This window comes from Corvus hawaiiensis, chromosome 20 (assembly GCF_020740725.1).
Source record: "Corvus hawaiiensis isolate bCorHaw1 chromosome 20, bCorHaw1.pri.cur, whole genome shotgun sequence".
NCBI classification, from domain to species: Eukaryota; Metazoa; Chordata; class Aves; order Passeriformes; family Corvidae; genus Corvus; species Corvus hawaiiensis.
Genome location: NC_063232.1, coordinates 9,807,865 through 9,826,178, shown reverse-complemented (window position 1 = coordinate 9,826,178; position 18,314 = coordinate 9,807,865). Strand labels below are relative to the sequence as shown.

The following is an 18,314-nucleotide window of genomic DNA, read 5'->3' as shown; positions in this document are numbered from 1 at the left end:
ACACCCCAAGTGAGTGAGGATGTTCTGTGGATTCCTCCAGACCCTGGACAGGAGGGAGGCAGCCCCAGCCAGTCCCCTGGCACACCAACCATGGTAACACTGCACATGTGCTGCCTGCGTAGCACTGGATCCACTTACATCCAACTCGAGATGCCGTGGGGATGGTTTACTTAAGAGTGAGAGCACCTCTCCACAGCCAAGGATCTCCTGTGAATGGATCAGCAGGGAAGGAATTGCCAGCTTTAGCTCCCTGCTTGTTTACAGCAACAGATGTTGTAGAGGATCCTCAAGAAATGCTTCACCACAGACAGCCAAGGGGAGAAACAACAACACGCCTGTTTTTTCTAGGGCAGGATATTGCTGCAGAGCAACCTAAAAAGCCAGGGCTTGATCTGACTGGTATTGCAGCCACCAGTGAAGCCTCCTAACCCAGATGCCTTGATCTACCTCCAGCTGAGAGTATAAATATTTCCCTGACAGCTGGTGGTGCCACGCAGCAGAAGGATTCATAAAGTTTACATGAACATCCTGTAAACAATTTGAACATAAAAAGCTCTAACAGCCCAATTGTGCTTCTGATCAAAGGCAAACTTCAATATACGGCACAAATGAAAACTTCACCACTTTGGGACTCATTTCTCCCTTCAGGAAAAGCTGTTTTCCAAGGGTACGTAGGAGGGAGTTAACATAAATGAAGCACACAGTTGTAGTAGGAGCTGCCTGCTCTGCAGCTTCAGATGTGTGTATTTAAATTATTGAGAGATAATGGAATTTAATTACGCTGAGAAGTCATGTTGCAAAAATTCATGAACAAACCCTGTACTTTGGCTGGGATTAATGGTGCTGAGGTGAAACTCTCAGAGGGTGAGGGGCAGTTCTGTTCCTTCAAAGACACACAGACTACAAGCAGCAATCCCAAACTGGAAGGGCCATCCCGCAGGGAGCGAGGGAAGGAGAGCAGGAGCTGCAGGCAGGGGATGCTCTCCTCTGCCAGCTCTGCTCCAACTCATTTATTCAGACACTGACAGCTCCTTTGTCAAGTATTACCAAGGGCCCAGACCCTTGGGTGCTCACCTCCCAGCACAGCCACCTGGATTCCCATGGGAACCACCTCCTGGGATAATTTAAGCACTACAAGGTGTTCTTGCCAGAGCCGTGGAGTGCAGGGCTCTGATTCACGACCAGGGAGCACTCATTCAGTGGCAGCTACAGAACCTCCTGCTCTGGGGACCAAGCTCCATCCCCCCCAAATTCCCAGCCCTGCTGCAGACACACTGAGAGCTGGGGACCTCTGGGAGTGGTGGCAGTAGGGAGGTGACAGGGGAACTCCATAGCCCTTTCCATCGCTCGACTCTGACATGAGTCTCAGCCCTGAGGGACCCCAACATCCACTGGCTGCCCCCAAAAGCTCACAGGACCCTTCTAGATTCAGGGGTGCACCTTCCCATTCAGCTCAAGGGCAGCCAAGTCCCAAATGGGAGCTGAGAGACTTCTCCTCAAGGGTTTTACCAGCTCTCCTAAAGAGGGTTGGTTGGGGGGGATTTCACTTGGCTCTAGATTTTTAAAATTCTTAGTGTTTCTGAGGGAGGCACTGTTCCACATCACACATCCACACTAATCCATCACTCCTTGAGCCTGAGCACATCTTAAGCCTTGAAGTCCACAACGAAATGACAGAAAGGGGACAAAATGTATATACGAGATCTAAACTGCTTCGGGATTTGTACCTGCTCCATAAATTCATTACTTCTGTAATTTCTGCTACTTCAGTTATAAATAACACTAAATAAAATTTTTTAAAAAGGCAAGAAAAACCCAAGCAGTGTGTGAGCCACGGGTGGTTGTGGGACATCCAAGAGGAGTGGCCACGGACACAGAGGGCCGGACTCTGTCAGCCTGCCCAGCCCTCCCAGCCTGGCAGCTTGGAAGGCTCCATCATGATTTACCCAATGCAAATCTGACCTTTCTTACGAGTGACTTTTATTGCTTTTGGCAAAAGCAGCCGTGGACAACGCAGTGGGGAAGAGCTGGCTTGGAAGGAAACAGCCTGAGCTGTGGAGAGGGAACTTGAACTTGGAATATATCAAACTGACAGCCCCCGGGCACTCGGCAGCTCCCCAGGGCTGGCACTCAGAGCAAGAACAGCGCCCCAGCACCGGCAGAGAGCCCAGCACCTGCCTGCCAGCAATTACTGACATTATCTCCAAACAGGGGAGCTTTTCTGAGCTTCTTTTCCTGATATTTAGTAGTCTGAATGCTAATCCCTTTGACAAAACTGTCCCCTATGCTTTTTCTGTTCTCCTTCCCCTTAATCTCTTTCTCCCAGTGGAAAAAAAAAGAAAAAAAAGAGGTGGGAAAAAAAAAAAAAAAGAAAATACCAGCCAGCCTAGTTTGGCCGCACCTGGATTTGCATTGATTCCTCCCTTGTCATTCATGTTACCAACAGGAATTAGCATATGGCTTTAAGGGGAAACTCAGGAGGAGAAAAGAAAGATGCCATTTTGATGGAAATAAGGGGCAAAGGAATAATCTACCATCAACTAAAAAGCTTATTTGTGTACGGTTTCCCAAGCAAAGCTTCGAAAAGCCCATGTTGATTTTAGGCTACACAAAGAAACCCTAATCCTTTCAAGGGAACTAAATCACCAAAGAAAAGTACCTCGGAAGAAAAGGCTCCCTGTCAAGCATGGGTATTCACATCCAAAGGGATGCCACGAATCAAGCTCCGTAAGTAAACAGCAATAAGAATGTGGGAAATGTGTTTGAGTCAAAAAAGAAAACCAAAGGAAGAGGAAGAGGGGCCTACTCTTCATCAGTCACCTCCCGGGGAGGAGAGGAGCCCCTCACCCTGGTTACAGGCCTGCGCCAGGAATGTGGATTCACCGCCCGGCTTCTCCTGCCCTGGCCCAGCCCCAAGAAAGGGCTGCTCAAAGGCCACAGCTTTTTACAGCAAATTAGCAAAATAAAGATGCAGTCACATGTAGTTTGGGGGCCGGGGGTCACTCCAGACACGCAGCTCTTCCCTTCTAATGGCTGTGCCACCTATTCTCAGCCTCCGGAGGGGCCTGGGGAACCCGTAAATGCCATTAATCACAAAGGATAAATCAGCTTGCCAAGTGAGATAACCTGGTTAGACCACAGAAATAATCCAGACTGTACTTCCAAAGGATGCTAATACATGAAAAACAGGACTATGGATCCGTAATGCAATTAAATCCAGGTATAATTCAATATGCAGCAGAAGCCTTCAGAAGCAGCAGCAGATCAGCATGGGAATCCCAAAGGTAACGGGGTCACATTCTGTCCCCAGTTTAACCACCACAGCTTCGTGGAATTAAAAGGCACAGAGAAACACTGCAATGACTCACTGGAGTAACAAACCAAACCCAGGGCAAATACTGAGCAAATCCACACCCGGCCAACAAAACACACCTGAATTTCAAGCGAGTCAAATCTGCCTCTTCTAATGCAAACTGGCTCGAGTCTTCCAACCCCCACCAGATAAAACCCCAGGTTTACAGCCAGAAGCTCACCCTTTTCCAGGCAGTGCCCATGTGCTGCCAGAGAAAAGCAGGACACTGGGGTAAAAACCAGACGCGTTCTCAAGGCTTTGAATTATACTTGTTTGTGCAACTCGTGCCTGGAGCTGATCCCTCCACCCTCCTTGCAAAAACACCAACCGAACCAAAAATGAGAATTAAACCCAAAGGATCCCCAAAGCCTTTCTAACAACGGCGCTCCAGGCCCAGCTCCACACGGCAGCTCACGGGCGCTGATTTAGGGCAAGTTTTCCCTTAATGTACTGTTATATCATTAGCCACTCTGTCTTTGGATTGCTGTTTGGAAGAAATTAATGGGATACTGAATATTTAAATGTGGCCTTCTCTATCATTTATTAACTCTACAGAAAGCACACAGCACAGTAAGCCATGGTTTATGACTATTATCCTGTGAATACTAAACGTTGGCTGGTTATTACTGTCAGCAGTGCAAATTGGCTATTCATAATTCCACGTCTATCATGGAGCTGATGAGTAACAATCAAGTTAAAACATTTTGAAAACTCTTACAGTTATTTAAATGAGCTTAAATTAAAGCCATTTGTAAAATAAACTATTCCCTAATATTGTTATTTAAATTAATTCTGACCTGGCAGGCAATGCATTATTTAAAGCCTATATTTTATATTAAGCAAAGCAATTACCAAGCATACAGAACATGTCTGAAACCCAGAGAAACATAAAAAGCACTAACAAGCTGATTGCGACATTTCTGCAAGACAAGTTACACTTCATCTCCCATTGAAATTGCCATGAAAAGAAACGTGTGGGGGGAAAAAAAAGAAAATAAATCTGTTTGGGATGTGAATTGCAGCCTTACCTTTATTTGTGACAGCGTTGAACAGCTTCTCAGAGCTGGCATCAGATGCCTGAAAGACCAATAAAAAAAAAAAGAAAAAAAGAAGTTACATTTTCTAGCAGTGATAGATTTCCAAAGGCACGGCGGTGTATTTATGCACAGGCAGAGGTGTGTATATTTTAGGGAAACAAATCAGGAGACAAAACCAGGAGCGCTGGCAGCGGCGGCTCCGGGGGCCGTGTCCATGAGGTGGTGCTGTTTGGCTGTGCTTCGCCGCCCTGCAGTGCAGATTTTTCTTTGGAAAGATTCTATTTCATAAAGAAATGGGGTTTTTCCTCAACATTAGCTGCACAGACACTGGATCTTTGTACTGCCATTATCCAATACGTTCCGACATTGATTTTTGCGATGGAGAAGTCATGATTTCGAACCCGACAGCCCATTCTCGGGAACCTCCAGAACTGCAGATTTCTTAATTAATTTTTAAAGTATTTTTGGGATCCCTGCTGTGTGAACATTCGATTTTTACCACCTTCAAAGCACTGTTGATAACTTAGGTTAGTAATTTCACAATTTGCTGTTGCAAACTCCTTGAAAAATAAAGAGTGTGTCAGTATTTAGGATCAGTGTGTATTTCCACATCAGCTTTGCCTTCCTCAGAATAACTGATTCTTGACACCTCGCTGTGTAAACTAATAAACCTTTTATTTTCCATCAAGCCACCTTTATCCACAGAGGTTTTTCCCCTTAATACTGTGTTAATAGCTTGTCTATTCCTGCTGTTTCTATGCCAGGGTGCCAGCTCAGCTGTCCACCCATATAAAAAGCTTTATTTCAGTTTCACACAAAACCATTGATCTCCCCCTTTCAGAAATTCCAACGGCACCAAACCAGCCGGGGAAGAGAACACTGCAAACGTTCATTTTACGAACACCCCGAGCCCACGAGCACCAAACAGTCAGTTTGTGCCAGCTGTGTGCTGCTGGGTTTGGGCACACACACACACAAACACACACAGAGCCAGCTACAGCTCAAACTTCTCCCACTTCTGCACCCACAAAAAGCCCAGAGCTGTTCAATTCCGAACTGGAGCCTGGATCCAGCCCCGCTGAGAGACAGGCTGCTCTTGGAAAGCACAGGGAAAACGTGCTCAGTAACAAAACACTGCAAACAGGGTTAAAATGCAACACTTGAGAAAGATTTTAATTCTTCCCTAGAAACTGTTTTCTTACATGATTCAGGAAAAATAATTGAAAATGCTGGTTGGGAAGTGGGCTGTGGGGATTTTTTGTTAAAGGGAAGGAATTTCTCAATTCAAAACCAGATAAAAATCACTAGACAATCAACACAAACATTCACTATCTAGACTGCACTAAAAACTTGGATGTGAAACTCCTGATAAATGAGTAGACACGGCTCAGACTGCGCATCACAATGTAGGAATACACTGAAATAATTTGTTTGCCCTCAAGTTAGTGACAGACAAGATTTCTATGATTAATTATTAAAAATAGCTTTATTCTTTTTCAGACTTCTAGACAGATTTTACTAGATTACTGCTGCCTCATTTGAAAGCTGAGCTGGTGCATTTCGTCTCAATTAAATACCTTGTAAACACTGGATTTATTACCCAATGATGGATTTATTATTCAGTGACGACTTTCTCTAAATTAATGAAAATATGTGAATAACGCACAAATTGAAGAGATCAAGAAGGCCATGTGCCTTAAAGAGCAGCCCAGTATTAGTCCAACAAGAGGCTCAATACTTTCCTACCCTTGTCAATCAGCCTGCTTAAAAATAATCTTTCCCAGTGAATTTCAGCTGTTATTGTCTTCTCAAATGCAGCTTTCCTCTGAAGTCAAAACTCTCTGAACCAGTTCTTTTTAGAAAGAAAATCCAATATTAAAAACCAAGCAAACTTCCTACAGTTTCAGCTATTACTTTATTTTACTGTTTCAAAACAAAACAGCACAGGGAAGCTCCACGCTTCCTATTCGCTTGATTTTTCCAAGCACTACAAAGAGGGAAACATCCTTTTAAGAAGTTTGCTCTAATGCCGAGCGTAAACCAAGAGATTGCTTTTAAGCCATGGCTTTTCAGGTGCAATCTTTTCCTGTGCTATCACACACACCACTCACAAACAGGGCTGTGACACCTGGAAGTGGCACATCTCGAACAAAACGCAGCCTGCCCGAGGATCGCTCCGGAGCAACCTGGCAGATGATTGTCCATGTAACATACATCTAAAAAAGGAATTCTTTTACAAAGACAAAGCTCGTCCAAGACCGAAGCTCACTTTGCATTACTGACCACACACAACCGAATGGAAGTGCAACTTGAAATAACCCCACTGCCTGCGATACCATAAAAATAACCCAAATGGTGGCTGGAACAGTGAGATGAACTTGGCTCGCCTATTTTCTTACTTAAAAATTGGAATTTAAATACAAAATAGCAATTAAGGTGAAGTACCGGTGATACAGAGGCGAACACAATCTCTGCCAGCAGACACACAGCGTATCAATTTCCATGCAACTATTATTTTTCCACAGCTAGGCAGTCACATCACGCAACAACACTGAAGGAACAAAAAGCCCAATTGATTTAAAAACCCGCAACAACTCAGCACTACCCCAGAAAGATGAAATTCAGTGGCTGTGCAGCGCGGAACCCTGCTCTGTACTGACAGGCATCCGCGCAGACAACAAAGTGCCTTTATGTGCACGGTGGGTGCGATGTAGCCGAACCTGGATGTTCCAGAGGCGGAGAGGGGCTCGGCTCTCCCTTCCCTTCCACCAGCCAAGTGCAACTCTCTTCTCCCCATCTCCCCAGGTCTTACTTGAGCAGCTGATGAGCACTGTCTACTGGCACCGTGACATTTGGGGACAGCACCGGGTTATCCGGGGTGCTCTGCCCTAGGAGCCCCCTCGGTTTCTCCTGCACAGAGCCGGAGCTGGTGACACACAGTTCCCTTCCTCGCACTTTGGCCGTTTTCCCTTACAAATCCCCTTGTTACCAAGCGCAGCTTAATCCTTTTCACCGCGAAATAAAACAAGTCAGCAATCCCTGGGCTTAAAGAAAAAAACCCCAACAAACCACATAGAAAAAAATGACCTAAAGAGTATTTTTCCCTCACCAAGGAATGTGCTGCCGTTCGAGGGGATGTATGACTAAAATATTTCCTGTCCAGACAGCGCAGCCTGACTCACTGCTGGCACGGCCCGGCCTCGCCGCGGCACTTGCACCGGCCCCGCACCTGCCCGCGGAGCCAGCGCGGCCCCGCCGCTCCCTCCGCCCCGGCCCGTCCCGGGCTGCCCGGGCCCGGCGGCCGCTCCCCCCCGCCGCGGGGCCCCGCAGGAGCCGGGCCGACCCCCGCCGGTGGTTACCTGCTGTCCGGGGGCTCGGCGGGGCGGCCGGCCCGCGGCTCATGGCGGTGCGGGAGGGGCGGGCGTGTGCGGCAACTCCGATCCAGCGCGGCTCTCAGCGTCCCGCGGCCAAACCCCAACTAATCCTCCGCGGGGAACCAACTCCGCGGGCCGGGCGCGCGGGCGGCCGGGCGGGCATCCTTCCCGGGCCGCCGACCCCTTCCCCGCGCCTGCAAGATGGTTCCCGGGAGCAGCGAGCGGAGCGCGGCGTGCGGGGTGCGCGGCGGGCACGGAGCGGGCGCTACTGGAGCGGCAGCAGGACAAAGAAAACCATGTGCGGCGGCGGCCAGCGGCGGCACCTCCGGGTGCGGGGCGGTGCGGGGCGGTGCGGCCGCGGCGCCTCCTCCCTCCCTCCGCGGCTCCAGCGCCGGCGGCTGCGCGTCCCTTCCTCCGGGCGGCTTTTTGGGTTCTCTTCCGCTGTTTGCTGGTGTGTTTGGGGGGGTGATTGTTTTTGTTATGGTTAAAAAGTCATGCCCGTCCTCTCCCGAGCCAAAGCGGGCTCCCGCCGGGCGCCGTCCCTCCCGTCGCGGCCGCGCTCAGGTGAATTCCATGGGGGAGAGACAGCGGCCCGGCCCCGGCTCCTCCGGCCCCGCCGAAACAGCCTCGCAAGCCTGTAATCCCCGAGGGGCGGCCGCTCCGCTCTGCTCCGCTCCTCCCGGCCCGGCTGCAGGCGCCGGCCGGTCCCCTCTCCCCGCCGGCTCCGCTCCGCACTGCGCGGCGCTCCCGGAGCCGCCGCCGCCGCCGCCCGCCGGCTCCGCCCTCCGCCGCGCCCCGCCCCGCGCTCCGCCGGGGTCCCCGCGGCGGGGGCGGCCCGGCCGGGCGGGGGAGGCTCCGCGGGAGCCGCGCTCCCCGTCCGCCAGCGGCCGGCTCGGAGCAGCGTGCGGAGCTGCGGGGCTGCGCCGAGCCCCCGGCTCGGTGCGAGTGCGATGCGAGGGACCCGCGGAGCCGGACAATCCCCCCTGCCCCGGGATGGCGGCACACGCACACGAACATCAGTCGCTCCACGAACATCACTCTCTAGAGCTCCGCGGGAGGAAAACACGATCGAAAACATCGTATTGCATTTAGCAATTTTGTGGTTTTAACGGAAATTTAATTTTTTTTTTTTTTTTTTTTTTTTTTTTTTTTTTTTTTTTTTTTTTTTTTTTTTTTTTTTAAGTGGGAAAAACCAATGTCCCCAGCTGCAGGCAGGGTGGCCTGCCGGGGACCCGGGCTGCTCGCTGAGCTGTGGTGACTGCCTGAGCCCCCGTGCAGAGACTCGCCTGACTACTTCCAGCACTGAACATTATTGTCAACGGGCAATGGATTTCCCACTCGCTGTAGGTTTTCCTTAAGCGCAGCACACCATTAGTAATGGCCACCGCGGAAAATAAACGCACAGATACATGATGATATAAATGATTATTCACTGAAGCGCGGCACTCGGAGCCAAATGATGTTTCCTGGGAAGATGAGAGGCAGTTATGCACATTGGCACAGTAGCCCCATACGGTGAGATGTTTCCTGGGAAAGGGATAGGTGCTAAGAGAGGACTTACGGGCTTGCAAGACCGTGCCCAGGGAGTGTTTTCAAGATTTCAAACCTGGAAATGGGTTTCAAACCCATACGGGCTAGGAGTGCTAATGGAATTTAACTCCCATGGGTTCCACTTGAATTTGAGCTAAATCCTCAGAAACAGAGTTGACAAGCCCTATTCACCCCAACTCCTGTGCCAGAGCTCAGCCTGGAGGAGGTGACTCTCCTAAGGAAAAGGTGGGAACTACCTACGCCAGCCAGAAAACAAAAGCAGAGCAAGAGCTGTGTGTGCCTGGTCGGCCTCACCTGAGCTGGGATTATAGTTACGTGCTCGAAATCCAACAGCAGCTTGGAAAGATGTCCCTATGTCCTGGCCCAGCTCCGAGCTCGCCTCGGGACGTGGGATGACGAGGGACTGCCCTTCTCCTGGCCCCAGGGCACCAAGGTGGCTCCGAGCTCTCCCCCAGCAGTGACGAGGTGCAGGTGGCTGCAGTGGCTCTGGTGGCCCTGCCCAGAGCAAATCCCACAGTGTGTGAGGGGAAGGGAAATCATGATCTGACTGTCCACACAAAAACAAGTGCCATAATTAAGAAAGAACTCCTACCAATTACCCATGTAGAACTACATGATTTAATGCAAGTATTTCCTATTCGTTCCTCATTCCATCACCGTATGATCTATTTAAGAATCCATTTAAGTTTTCCCCTTCAGTAGCTTCTCCAGGATTCTTACCTGAGGTGCAGTCCCACTGACTGTGGTGGTTTCTGCTGGGACAGCAGGGTGGGAAGATGTACAAAGAACAGTAATGATACACAGGAGATGAACACACCCAGCACAGCTCCAGACCATGGCCACAGACACCGCAGTGCTTTCATGCCATGGCTGATCCAGGGTGGGAATGCTTTGGTGAAACTGGGACAAGTGGTCTCCACTGGAAAATTAAAGAATTGTGGCCAACCTCAGATCCCAGTATGGCAATGGAAATGAGTTCTCCAGGACTGTCCGGTTGAGTAGATTATCCCCACATTTCCACACCGTAATTGAGCATGGATTTTGGCTGTTAAATTTTCACAGGTTTTTACATCTAATAAATATATATTTGCATTTAATAAATATATATTGCAAAGATAACTTTGTGCCATCAGAGAGGTGTTTCCATCTCCCTTTAGAAACCCAACAGAAATGGCTTCAGGTCTGGTGTCTGGAATCAAGGGTGGCCAGTGGCCAAAAGCCATCACAGCCCATTGGCCATGGATGTTGCTTGAGTGCAGATTCCAGACACCACCAAAAACAAATTAATAAAGCCATTAAACTGTCAGAGTGTTCTCTGTACAATCACAGCACCTGGGGACTCCATGGACCGATGGGGAGGCTGTGCCTGGACAAGGAATTAAATGCACTGTACCAAGGTGTGGCAGCTCATGTATTCTATGAGCACCTTGGTCAAGACTTGACACATCCTGACATGGTAAGAACGGGTCTAATTAAAGCCTAGGCTCCTCACAAGACTTTAATTTGATAAATTTATCCTGGATTAAATGACAGGCTTGTCTGTACTGGATTTTTCCAATGTTAACCACATGCCACACCTGAAATCTCAGCATACACAGAATCAGAAATGCAGTTACCTGCTCATCTCCCTGGGGCTGTGAGGGTTTATTGGCAGGGCTCTGGGCCTCATTATGTTCATTATTCGTGCCTTAGAGATAAATTGAGGACCTCTGTTTTCCTGCTACAAAATTACACATGCACAAAATGTCTTGTGCAATTCTGAATGAGAAATTTGGAGTTTGGAAATTCACTCAAAGCCAAATTAAATCAAAGGGACCCCTTCTTGCCGCAGTGATTTCAGTGGCCTTTGGATCAAGCTTCCCCCTCCTGACAGCAATACTTTCCTGTGTTTTAGGTTATGCCTGGATAGGTTTTTGAAACCTTCTGTCTCTTATCTGTGTGGGACCTTGCCAGAATTTTTTTCATCTGTCTGTGGTCTCTGTCAGCGTCGACATTTGTTTCTGCCACAACAACAGCCAAATGAAGTGCATTGAACTTGGATCAAAAGTAATTTCAAGATCTTTCACTCTGGAAGAGGTTTTCAGATCCAAGTATTTTATAAAAATGACCTAAAGCTGCCCAGACAGCAGGCAGGGAAGCAGACATTAGTTTCCAAGTCATAGACTAAGTCCAAAGAAGAATTATCCATCTCTGGCACAAGAAGCAAACGAATACTGAAATTACAGCAGATTATATTGGATTAAATTATTTATGGCAAACCTCACCTCACCTGGAAGGTTCTGCAGCTTTTTTCCTGGCAACATGAAAAGTGGATATTCCAATTCTTTGGTATTCTGTCAAAGCCTGGAAACATTTATGTTTCCATTAAGTTGCTAACCTTCCCAGAAGACACCATGGTATCTGACTTTGGAGCGTGATTACGGTGCCTTATAAAGCCCTCCATAATGCTTTGAAAACATACAAGATTTTGCCTATTACTGGATAGAGACATGCAGGATCTTTTCCCCAAGAAAAGAATTTATGGAGCTGTCAGCGGAGTTTTATGGCTGTGAACAGCAAGCCACGACATAATGTCCCAACCAGAAGGTGCTTAAACTGCAGCACTTGGAGAGGTTCAGGAAAAGGACCTGTTCTCAAGAGCAACCTCAACAACAGCAAAATCACCGCTGGTGTGGCCATAAAAAGATCATGAGAGATGCCAGGAAAAGGGACTGGTGGTGAGGGCGGGCTCTGCTGGATTTGGAGGGGATGTCTGGGAGCAGCCTGGCCCTGGGGTGAGTGCCGGCTGCTCCCGGCACAGCATGGTGCTCCCTCGGCATCCCCTCCAGCAGGGACAGGGTGACACAAACAGCAAGTGCCCCTTTCCGAGGGGAACAGAGCTCTGGATGTAGAACATCCCCGGGTAAATCTCCATGTTAGTAACGCTTTTCATTTGACAAAGCAGAAAACTTCTGCGGGAACATATTAATGACAGTGCAACTTTTTTATTATTTTTATTTTTCTGCAGCATTTGCAAAACTAAACCCCTTTGTAATCCCTTCTTTTATGCAGAACAGATTGCAGTTTTAAGCAGAGGCCCATAAACTGCAGGTTCAAAGAAACCTGAAACTGAATTAGCATAAAAGCTGGAATTCTCATTTAGAGGAACAGCAAGGCAACCGCTCTGCAGGCAGTTTTATGATTAGGGTTTCAAATGGAAACAAAGATAAAAACTGGGGCTCAGGGAACAATAGGGCTGCTCTCTCTTCCCTATCCTTACAGCTTGGCCCTATAAAATACTAAGTGGTCTCCACTGCTTCCAAGGACAGAATTTAGCCCAGATTGGCACACCTGGGGAGGGTGGATAATTTTCTGATCCCAGTCACTGTACCAAAGACAAATCCTAACTGTCCTACATGTGTGAAGCCATTTCTCCCCAGGCTTCTCCAAACGGTGTGAAATCCTTGAGGTGAACACCACAGTCATCTTTCCTTCCCTTCAGCCACCACAAAGAGTGAGAATCCTGGCTGTAACTTTTCCATCAGAAAATGCCTGCATTTTATCTCTTCCTCTATAACCCTTCCTGGGGTTTGAATTCCGAGTTAATAAATACACCACGGAGCACGGGTTGGCTGGATGTAGCTCCTGGAGACCTCGCTGGGCTCTGAGCTGCTATCCACCCTGCAGTCTAACCAGGAACATAAGATTCTGTCACTGGGTAAGAAGATAAAATATAAATTCTTCCCCATCCACCAGCACTTCTGTTGTGCACTTCATAAATGCACCACTTTCAAGCTGTGGCCATTATCCTCCCCTAATTTCTGCCTGCTAGCAGGTTCTGCAACTGAAGAAGTATTTCAAATTAATTTGTCTGTCAATATCTGGGTACTGAATCACCTAATAAGAGAAATATTTTTCATTCTCTTCTTCTCAGTCAGAAGAAGAGACTTTCTTATCACCAAATAAAGCATCCATTATTGCGTGCTGTAATCCCATTCTGTCGTCCAGGTCATTTTTAGTCCAGAAAATGCTGAATCAGCACCATAAACCAATCAAGTAATTTCTTCCATTTTCTAACATTCAAGCAAAATAATGAAAATCACATCTCATTTGATGAGAAGAATATACGACAGAAATCTCCTCTTCCAAGGATAATTTTCAAAGAGGTATGCCAAGGCAAGAAATACTGTTGCAAAAACATGTAGCTAATGTAGGGGCTCTTCTGCTGAACAGATAAATTCCATTTTTGACTGTCAGCTCATATTTAGAAAGTAGATTATGAACAATAAATCTGTACCTTTAGCCAGCTTCTAAACCATGCAAAGACATTAACTTGGCAAAAGAATGACCATTACTTTGATGAATGAAACATTCACCTAAAATATTCATGTACAAGATGATAATATCCAATTGATAACCAAAAAAACACCCACCCCGCTGCAGATTTAAATAACTGAGATGCATATGAGAGAAACCGAATCACATACATAAGAGGAGTTATTATAGCACTGTTAGGAGAACCAACAAATGAAAAAAAAGGCTTGATAAATATTTTCCATAACAAAACACAATTGGTTTCAGTGGGATACAGCTCTGTTTCTCATTAGTTATCCTTCACTTGTCAGACAAGTTCCATATTTCACCGAAACCCGCTGAGTATTCTTTCTAGTTTGCTGGGGAAAGTGGCTATACATTTAGCACGTTCCCTTTATGCTGTGTGTTTTCACAGGTCTTTCTTTAAAACACACTGTACATGCTTTTGCTTCTTTCCCTCAGGATAGTGGGTTTCGACATCCAAGAGGAGTTTAAAAGCAGGTAACAAGTCATCACTTTTGAAGCTGCAGAGCAGCTGAAGAGGTGCAATAGCCCCAGCAGCCATTATCAGTGCCTGCCAGGGTGCCACGCTATCAAGTTATATGATAAAGCACTCAGCTGACACCAGAAAAATAATCATTCCCTCTCTCCTGCACCACCCCCTTTTTCACAAGGAGGCTTTTTACACTCATTAAATGCAACCTTATCTCTGAAAGACTGCAATCCTCAGCAAATGACAAGTGTGCCTAATCTCATTTTCTGACAAGCGATTCTGACAGCACCTTCCTTTTGATTTCTAAGACACGTAGCTAGACATATATTAATCTGTCAGTCATCACCCCTAGGAAGGATGGAAAAAAAGGAGAGACAGAGATGAACATTTGTGAATGTGAAGGGAACAAGGCAAGAAAGGACTAAGGGTCCTTTTCTGGCTATTTTAAGCAACTCAGCTGTGTTTCTCCACTCCTCCCACCCCAACATGGGACCCAAGTCACTCCTGTGCAGGGGAGCCCTCAACCTACCTGTTTGCAGAGGTGGCCAACAGGCATTTTATTTCAGGTATGAGTGTGGCCCAGCAGCTGTGGACTAGCAGCCAGCTGTGGGTGTATTTTCAGGTTTTCCCTGGTGTTGAAGGCAGCTGGGCTCTCATTTCATTTCTCTGCGCCTCAACTTTCAGCATTGCATAAAACCCAAGTGTTATTGTCACCATGGCACATCTTTTAGTTACAGACAAGGGACTTCCCAGTGCTGGTACTATAAAATGTTAAGCCTTAATTCCAAATTTACAGTTTATGAAGTGTTCTGCAATAACACTTTTTTTGCAGCAAGAAATGCTTTGTCATTGCAGGCAGTGAAGCCCTGCTTGGCTTTGGTTGCTGGCCTGGCTGGCACATGTTGGCAGGTACAGGTGAAGACAGGTGGGATAAAAGCATCAAGATTGAAAGCATTAAACTGGTGTCAGATCTTAACAACTTTGTATGAGGGCTCAAAGTGCTGTAAAACGAACACATTTAGTACAACATCACAGCCTGGCAAGGTGCAAGCTGGAGAGGCTGAGCAACACCAGCTCCAGGTGCACTTGGAGGCCAGGAAAAGGCAGGATTTCCAAGAACTCCTGGCTAGAATATGAGAACCTGAGAGGGCTGTGGGGCCCTGACAGTGAGTGTGAATCGGGGCAGATTCATGTGGGTTTGCCACTCATCAAGTGTGCAAAATACAGAGCCTTTGTGCAGGATGCATGATATGATAAGGAGGGGATGGCTTTAGGGGAAGAGGGTAGATTTAGACAGAAAATTAGGAAGAAATTCTTCCCTGTGAGCATGGTGAGGGGCTGGAATGGAAGGCCCAGAGCAGCTGTGTCTGCCCCATCCCTGGAAGTGTCCAAGGCCAGGTTGGACGGGGCTTGGAGCACCCTGGGACAGTGGAAGGTGTCCCTGCCCATGGCAGAGGTGGCACTGGATGATCCTTCAGGTCCCTTCCAACCCAAACCAGTCTGGGATTCTCTGATACAGGTTGGTGAGAACAGGGCTGTGGGGTGGAAGGAGGTAGACTGGCAGGTAGGTACAAAAGTGCAAATAAGTGAGATTCTACAAATGGGACCCAAAGGAAGAAAGAGATTAAATGAGGTGGGAGGCAGTGTTCTTTATCTCACACAGACCTATTAGTTCTGTTCCTCATAAACATGCCTTCTCCCTCTTAGCATGTGAGTCATATTGATATTTCTACCCACCAAATGCTAAATTAGAGTAAATTATGCAGATTTACCATCTAACATTTGCTCCCTGACCTGCCTGCACTTGCAGAGAGCCTCCCCAGCTGGCAGCACATCCTCCTGCCTTGAGGACATCCCAATGCCACAGCTCCAGCCTGGCCCAGATGGGATCCCTCAGCTGAGAGCTCCTCTCTGCCTCCCTTCCCTTCCTCTGTGTTATATTAAAGCAAAGGAGAAACTTTATTGTTCATAATGGGATAAGAAAAAAAAAAATCAAATGAAAGCAAAGTACAAAGGAGCTCCAGTGCAATGCTTTAAAGCAATGCCATTTTCATAGTAATATAGTCATTAAGTACTTGTTTGATGGTGCAAAAAAATAGGCCAAGATCTTTGCTAATACATTTAATTAATCAATACCTGCACTAGAAGATGGGAACAATTAAAGTTTTCCTCCTCACTCAGACAAAGCAGCAGAAAGCTTGTGATCTACTTAAGGAGCTCGTCACTCAATGGGAAGATGAAAAGACTTCTTTAGTTTTACTTAAGAGCTGAAATCATGTTAATACTGGAGTGTTTAGGATCTGGCTCTCAGAAAGGCAGTAAATGAGCAGTGGCAGGAAAGCTGCCTGCTGTCACCAAGTCCCCGGCCTCGTGTTTCCATCCTGATGTCATCATCGTGGGAAAAATCACAAATATATGCTGGAGCTCATTGAGTCTGAAAATAACACCAGGGATATTTCCTTGCAGAACACTTTGATAACTGGGTCTGGCAGAAACACCCATCTACTGCTGATGGACCTGAGAAGGGTAAATGCAAGCCTGACCCTGCACAGTTTGGATTTCTGCTGGGTTTTTATTAAAAAGGGATTTTCTGGTTGCATCTAAACTAGAAGAGAGAAGAAAAGAAGGCATAGGCAGAAAAAGTCACCTCCTCTGGGAAAAAGTGGTGGGAGGAACCTGGGCAGTTCCCTGTGTGAACCTCTGGCTCAGGGAAGGAGAAACTTCTCATTTCACAACGAGGGCTGCTGATATGGGCATCAAGTATGAGAAAATTTCCTAAAATCAGCCCAAAACGCAGCTGTCCTCGGGGGACCCCAGCTCTGCCCCTGCAGCAGGGGCCATTATCACCTGAGGGATATCTCTATTCCACCTCTTGGGAAACACAGCTTGGCTGTCATCCTGGGGGTCCGAGGGCTACTGGTGCTGGCACATCTCCCCTGCACCGACTCACTCGACTGTTTGAAAAGCTTTGGCTAGGGGTCTCACAGCACGAGGTACAGCACAGGCACAGGGGAGAAGAGGCTCTCAGCAGCCCAAGAGGCAGGACAATGAACAGGAGACAGAGCATATGGTTGCATCCCACTCCCCAGAGGAGGAACATCGAGCAAGACCAGTGCAGGTAGGGCCAAAAACTGAACACTGCCCAGTTTCCTCCATGCTTGATCCTCTGGTGAGAGCAGAACCCCATCCAGGACCTCACAGTTTCCTGCTGTGGAACCAAAGAGTCCATCACACACAGGTGCTGACCTTACAGCGTGAGGGAAAGCACAGGCTCAGTGATGAGTTGAAAACAAATTATTTCTTCATACAATCATTAGTGGGAATATAAATGCAAATGACCTTGTAATTTGTATCATGAGAACTATCAAGCTAATGTTGCAGCCGAAGGAGAAAATTCCTCCCTGGTCATCACTGGAGATGACTCAGGCCATAGAGCTGATCTCTTGTAAATTGGCTACCAACTTTCACTCGGTATTAAGCCCACCAGGCACTTTGCTGTTTCTAACCCCCTTGTCAGAATGCTGCAAGAGCCTCACTAACACATTCATCACACTTCCATCAAGCCTCTCAATTCTTCTGTGCATCCTCACCTGGTATTGCAGGAGTCTGCAGTCAAAGCTCTGTGCCAGGCCACTTGTACTCACAAGGAAAAAGGCAACAACAAAATAAGCAGATTGATTCTGCCCTAGTCCGGCCTCCATCCACAAATCCAAATCTCTCCAAAAGTCCTGGTCAAAAGTCCTCGGAAAATACAATCCTTCTGACACAAGAAACAATTTTCAGTAGCTTGCCAAACACTGTGTTTCTTTCATTTAAGGTTCTAACAAAACCTAACTTCTTTGTCTCTCAAGCTTCCTTGATCTCCTTCACTTTTAGCTGTCACATAAAGTCAATTGGCTGCACCTCTCTGCTTGATAAAGACAAGCCAACTGCTCTGATGTACCTTTAATGAGGAGGTAGGTAAGACACAGTCCAACAAGGTGCTGAACACTTTGACCCTAAGCTAGCAAAGCACTTAAATATCTGCTTAACTTTCAACAAAAAGAAGTCCTTTTGGAGCTAATGGGGCTGCTCTGGCATTCAGACTTCAGCACCATTGTATATTTGGCTGGATTAGGGACAGAGCCTTTGCAAGGCTCAGTTACTGAGAGAGCAAAACCAGTCAGGAACACACAGAGGTAACCTGGCGAGAGCCAGGACAGCTGAGTCACAGG

At 47.4% G+C, this 18,314-nt stretch overlaps 1 protein-coding gene across 2 annotated transcripts in view; it reads right to left on the bottom strand.

Moving 5' to 3' along the window:
• Positions 1-18,314, bottom strand: part of AUTS2 (activator of transcription and developmental regulator AUTS2) — a 778,303-nt gene that overhangs the window by 64,000 nt on the left and 695,989 nt on the right. For both annotated transcript variants that reach the window (XM_048324334.1, XM_048324335.1), the window contains exon 6: positions 4,381-4,429. In XM_048324334.1, the coding sequence (XP_048180291.1) occupies positions 4,381-4,429 (49 nt within the window). The remainder of the gene's footprint in view (positions 1-4,380; positions 4,430-18,314) is intronic.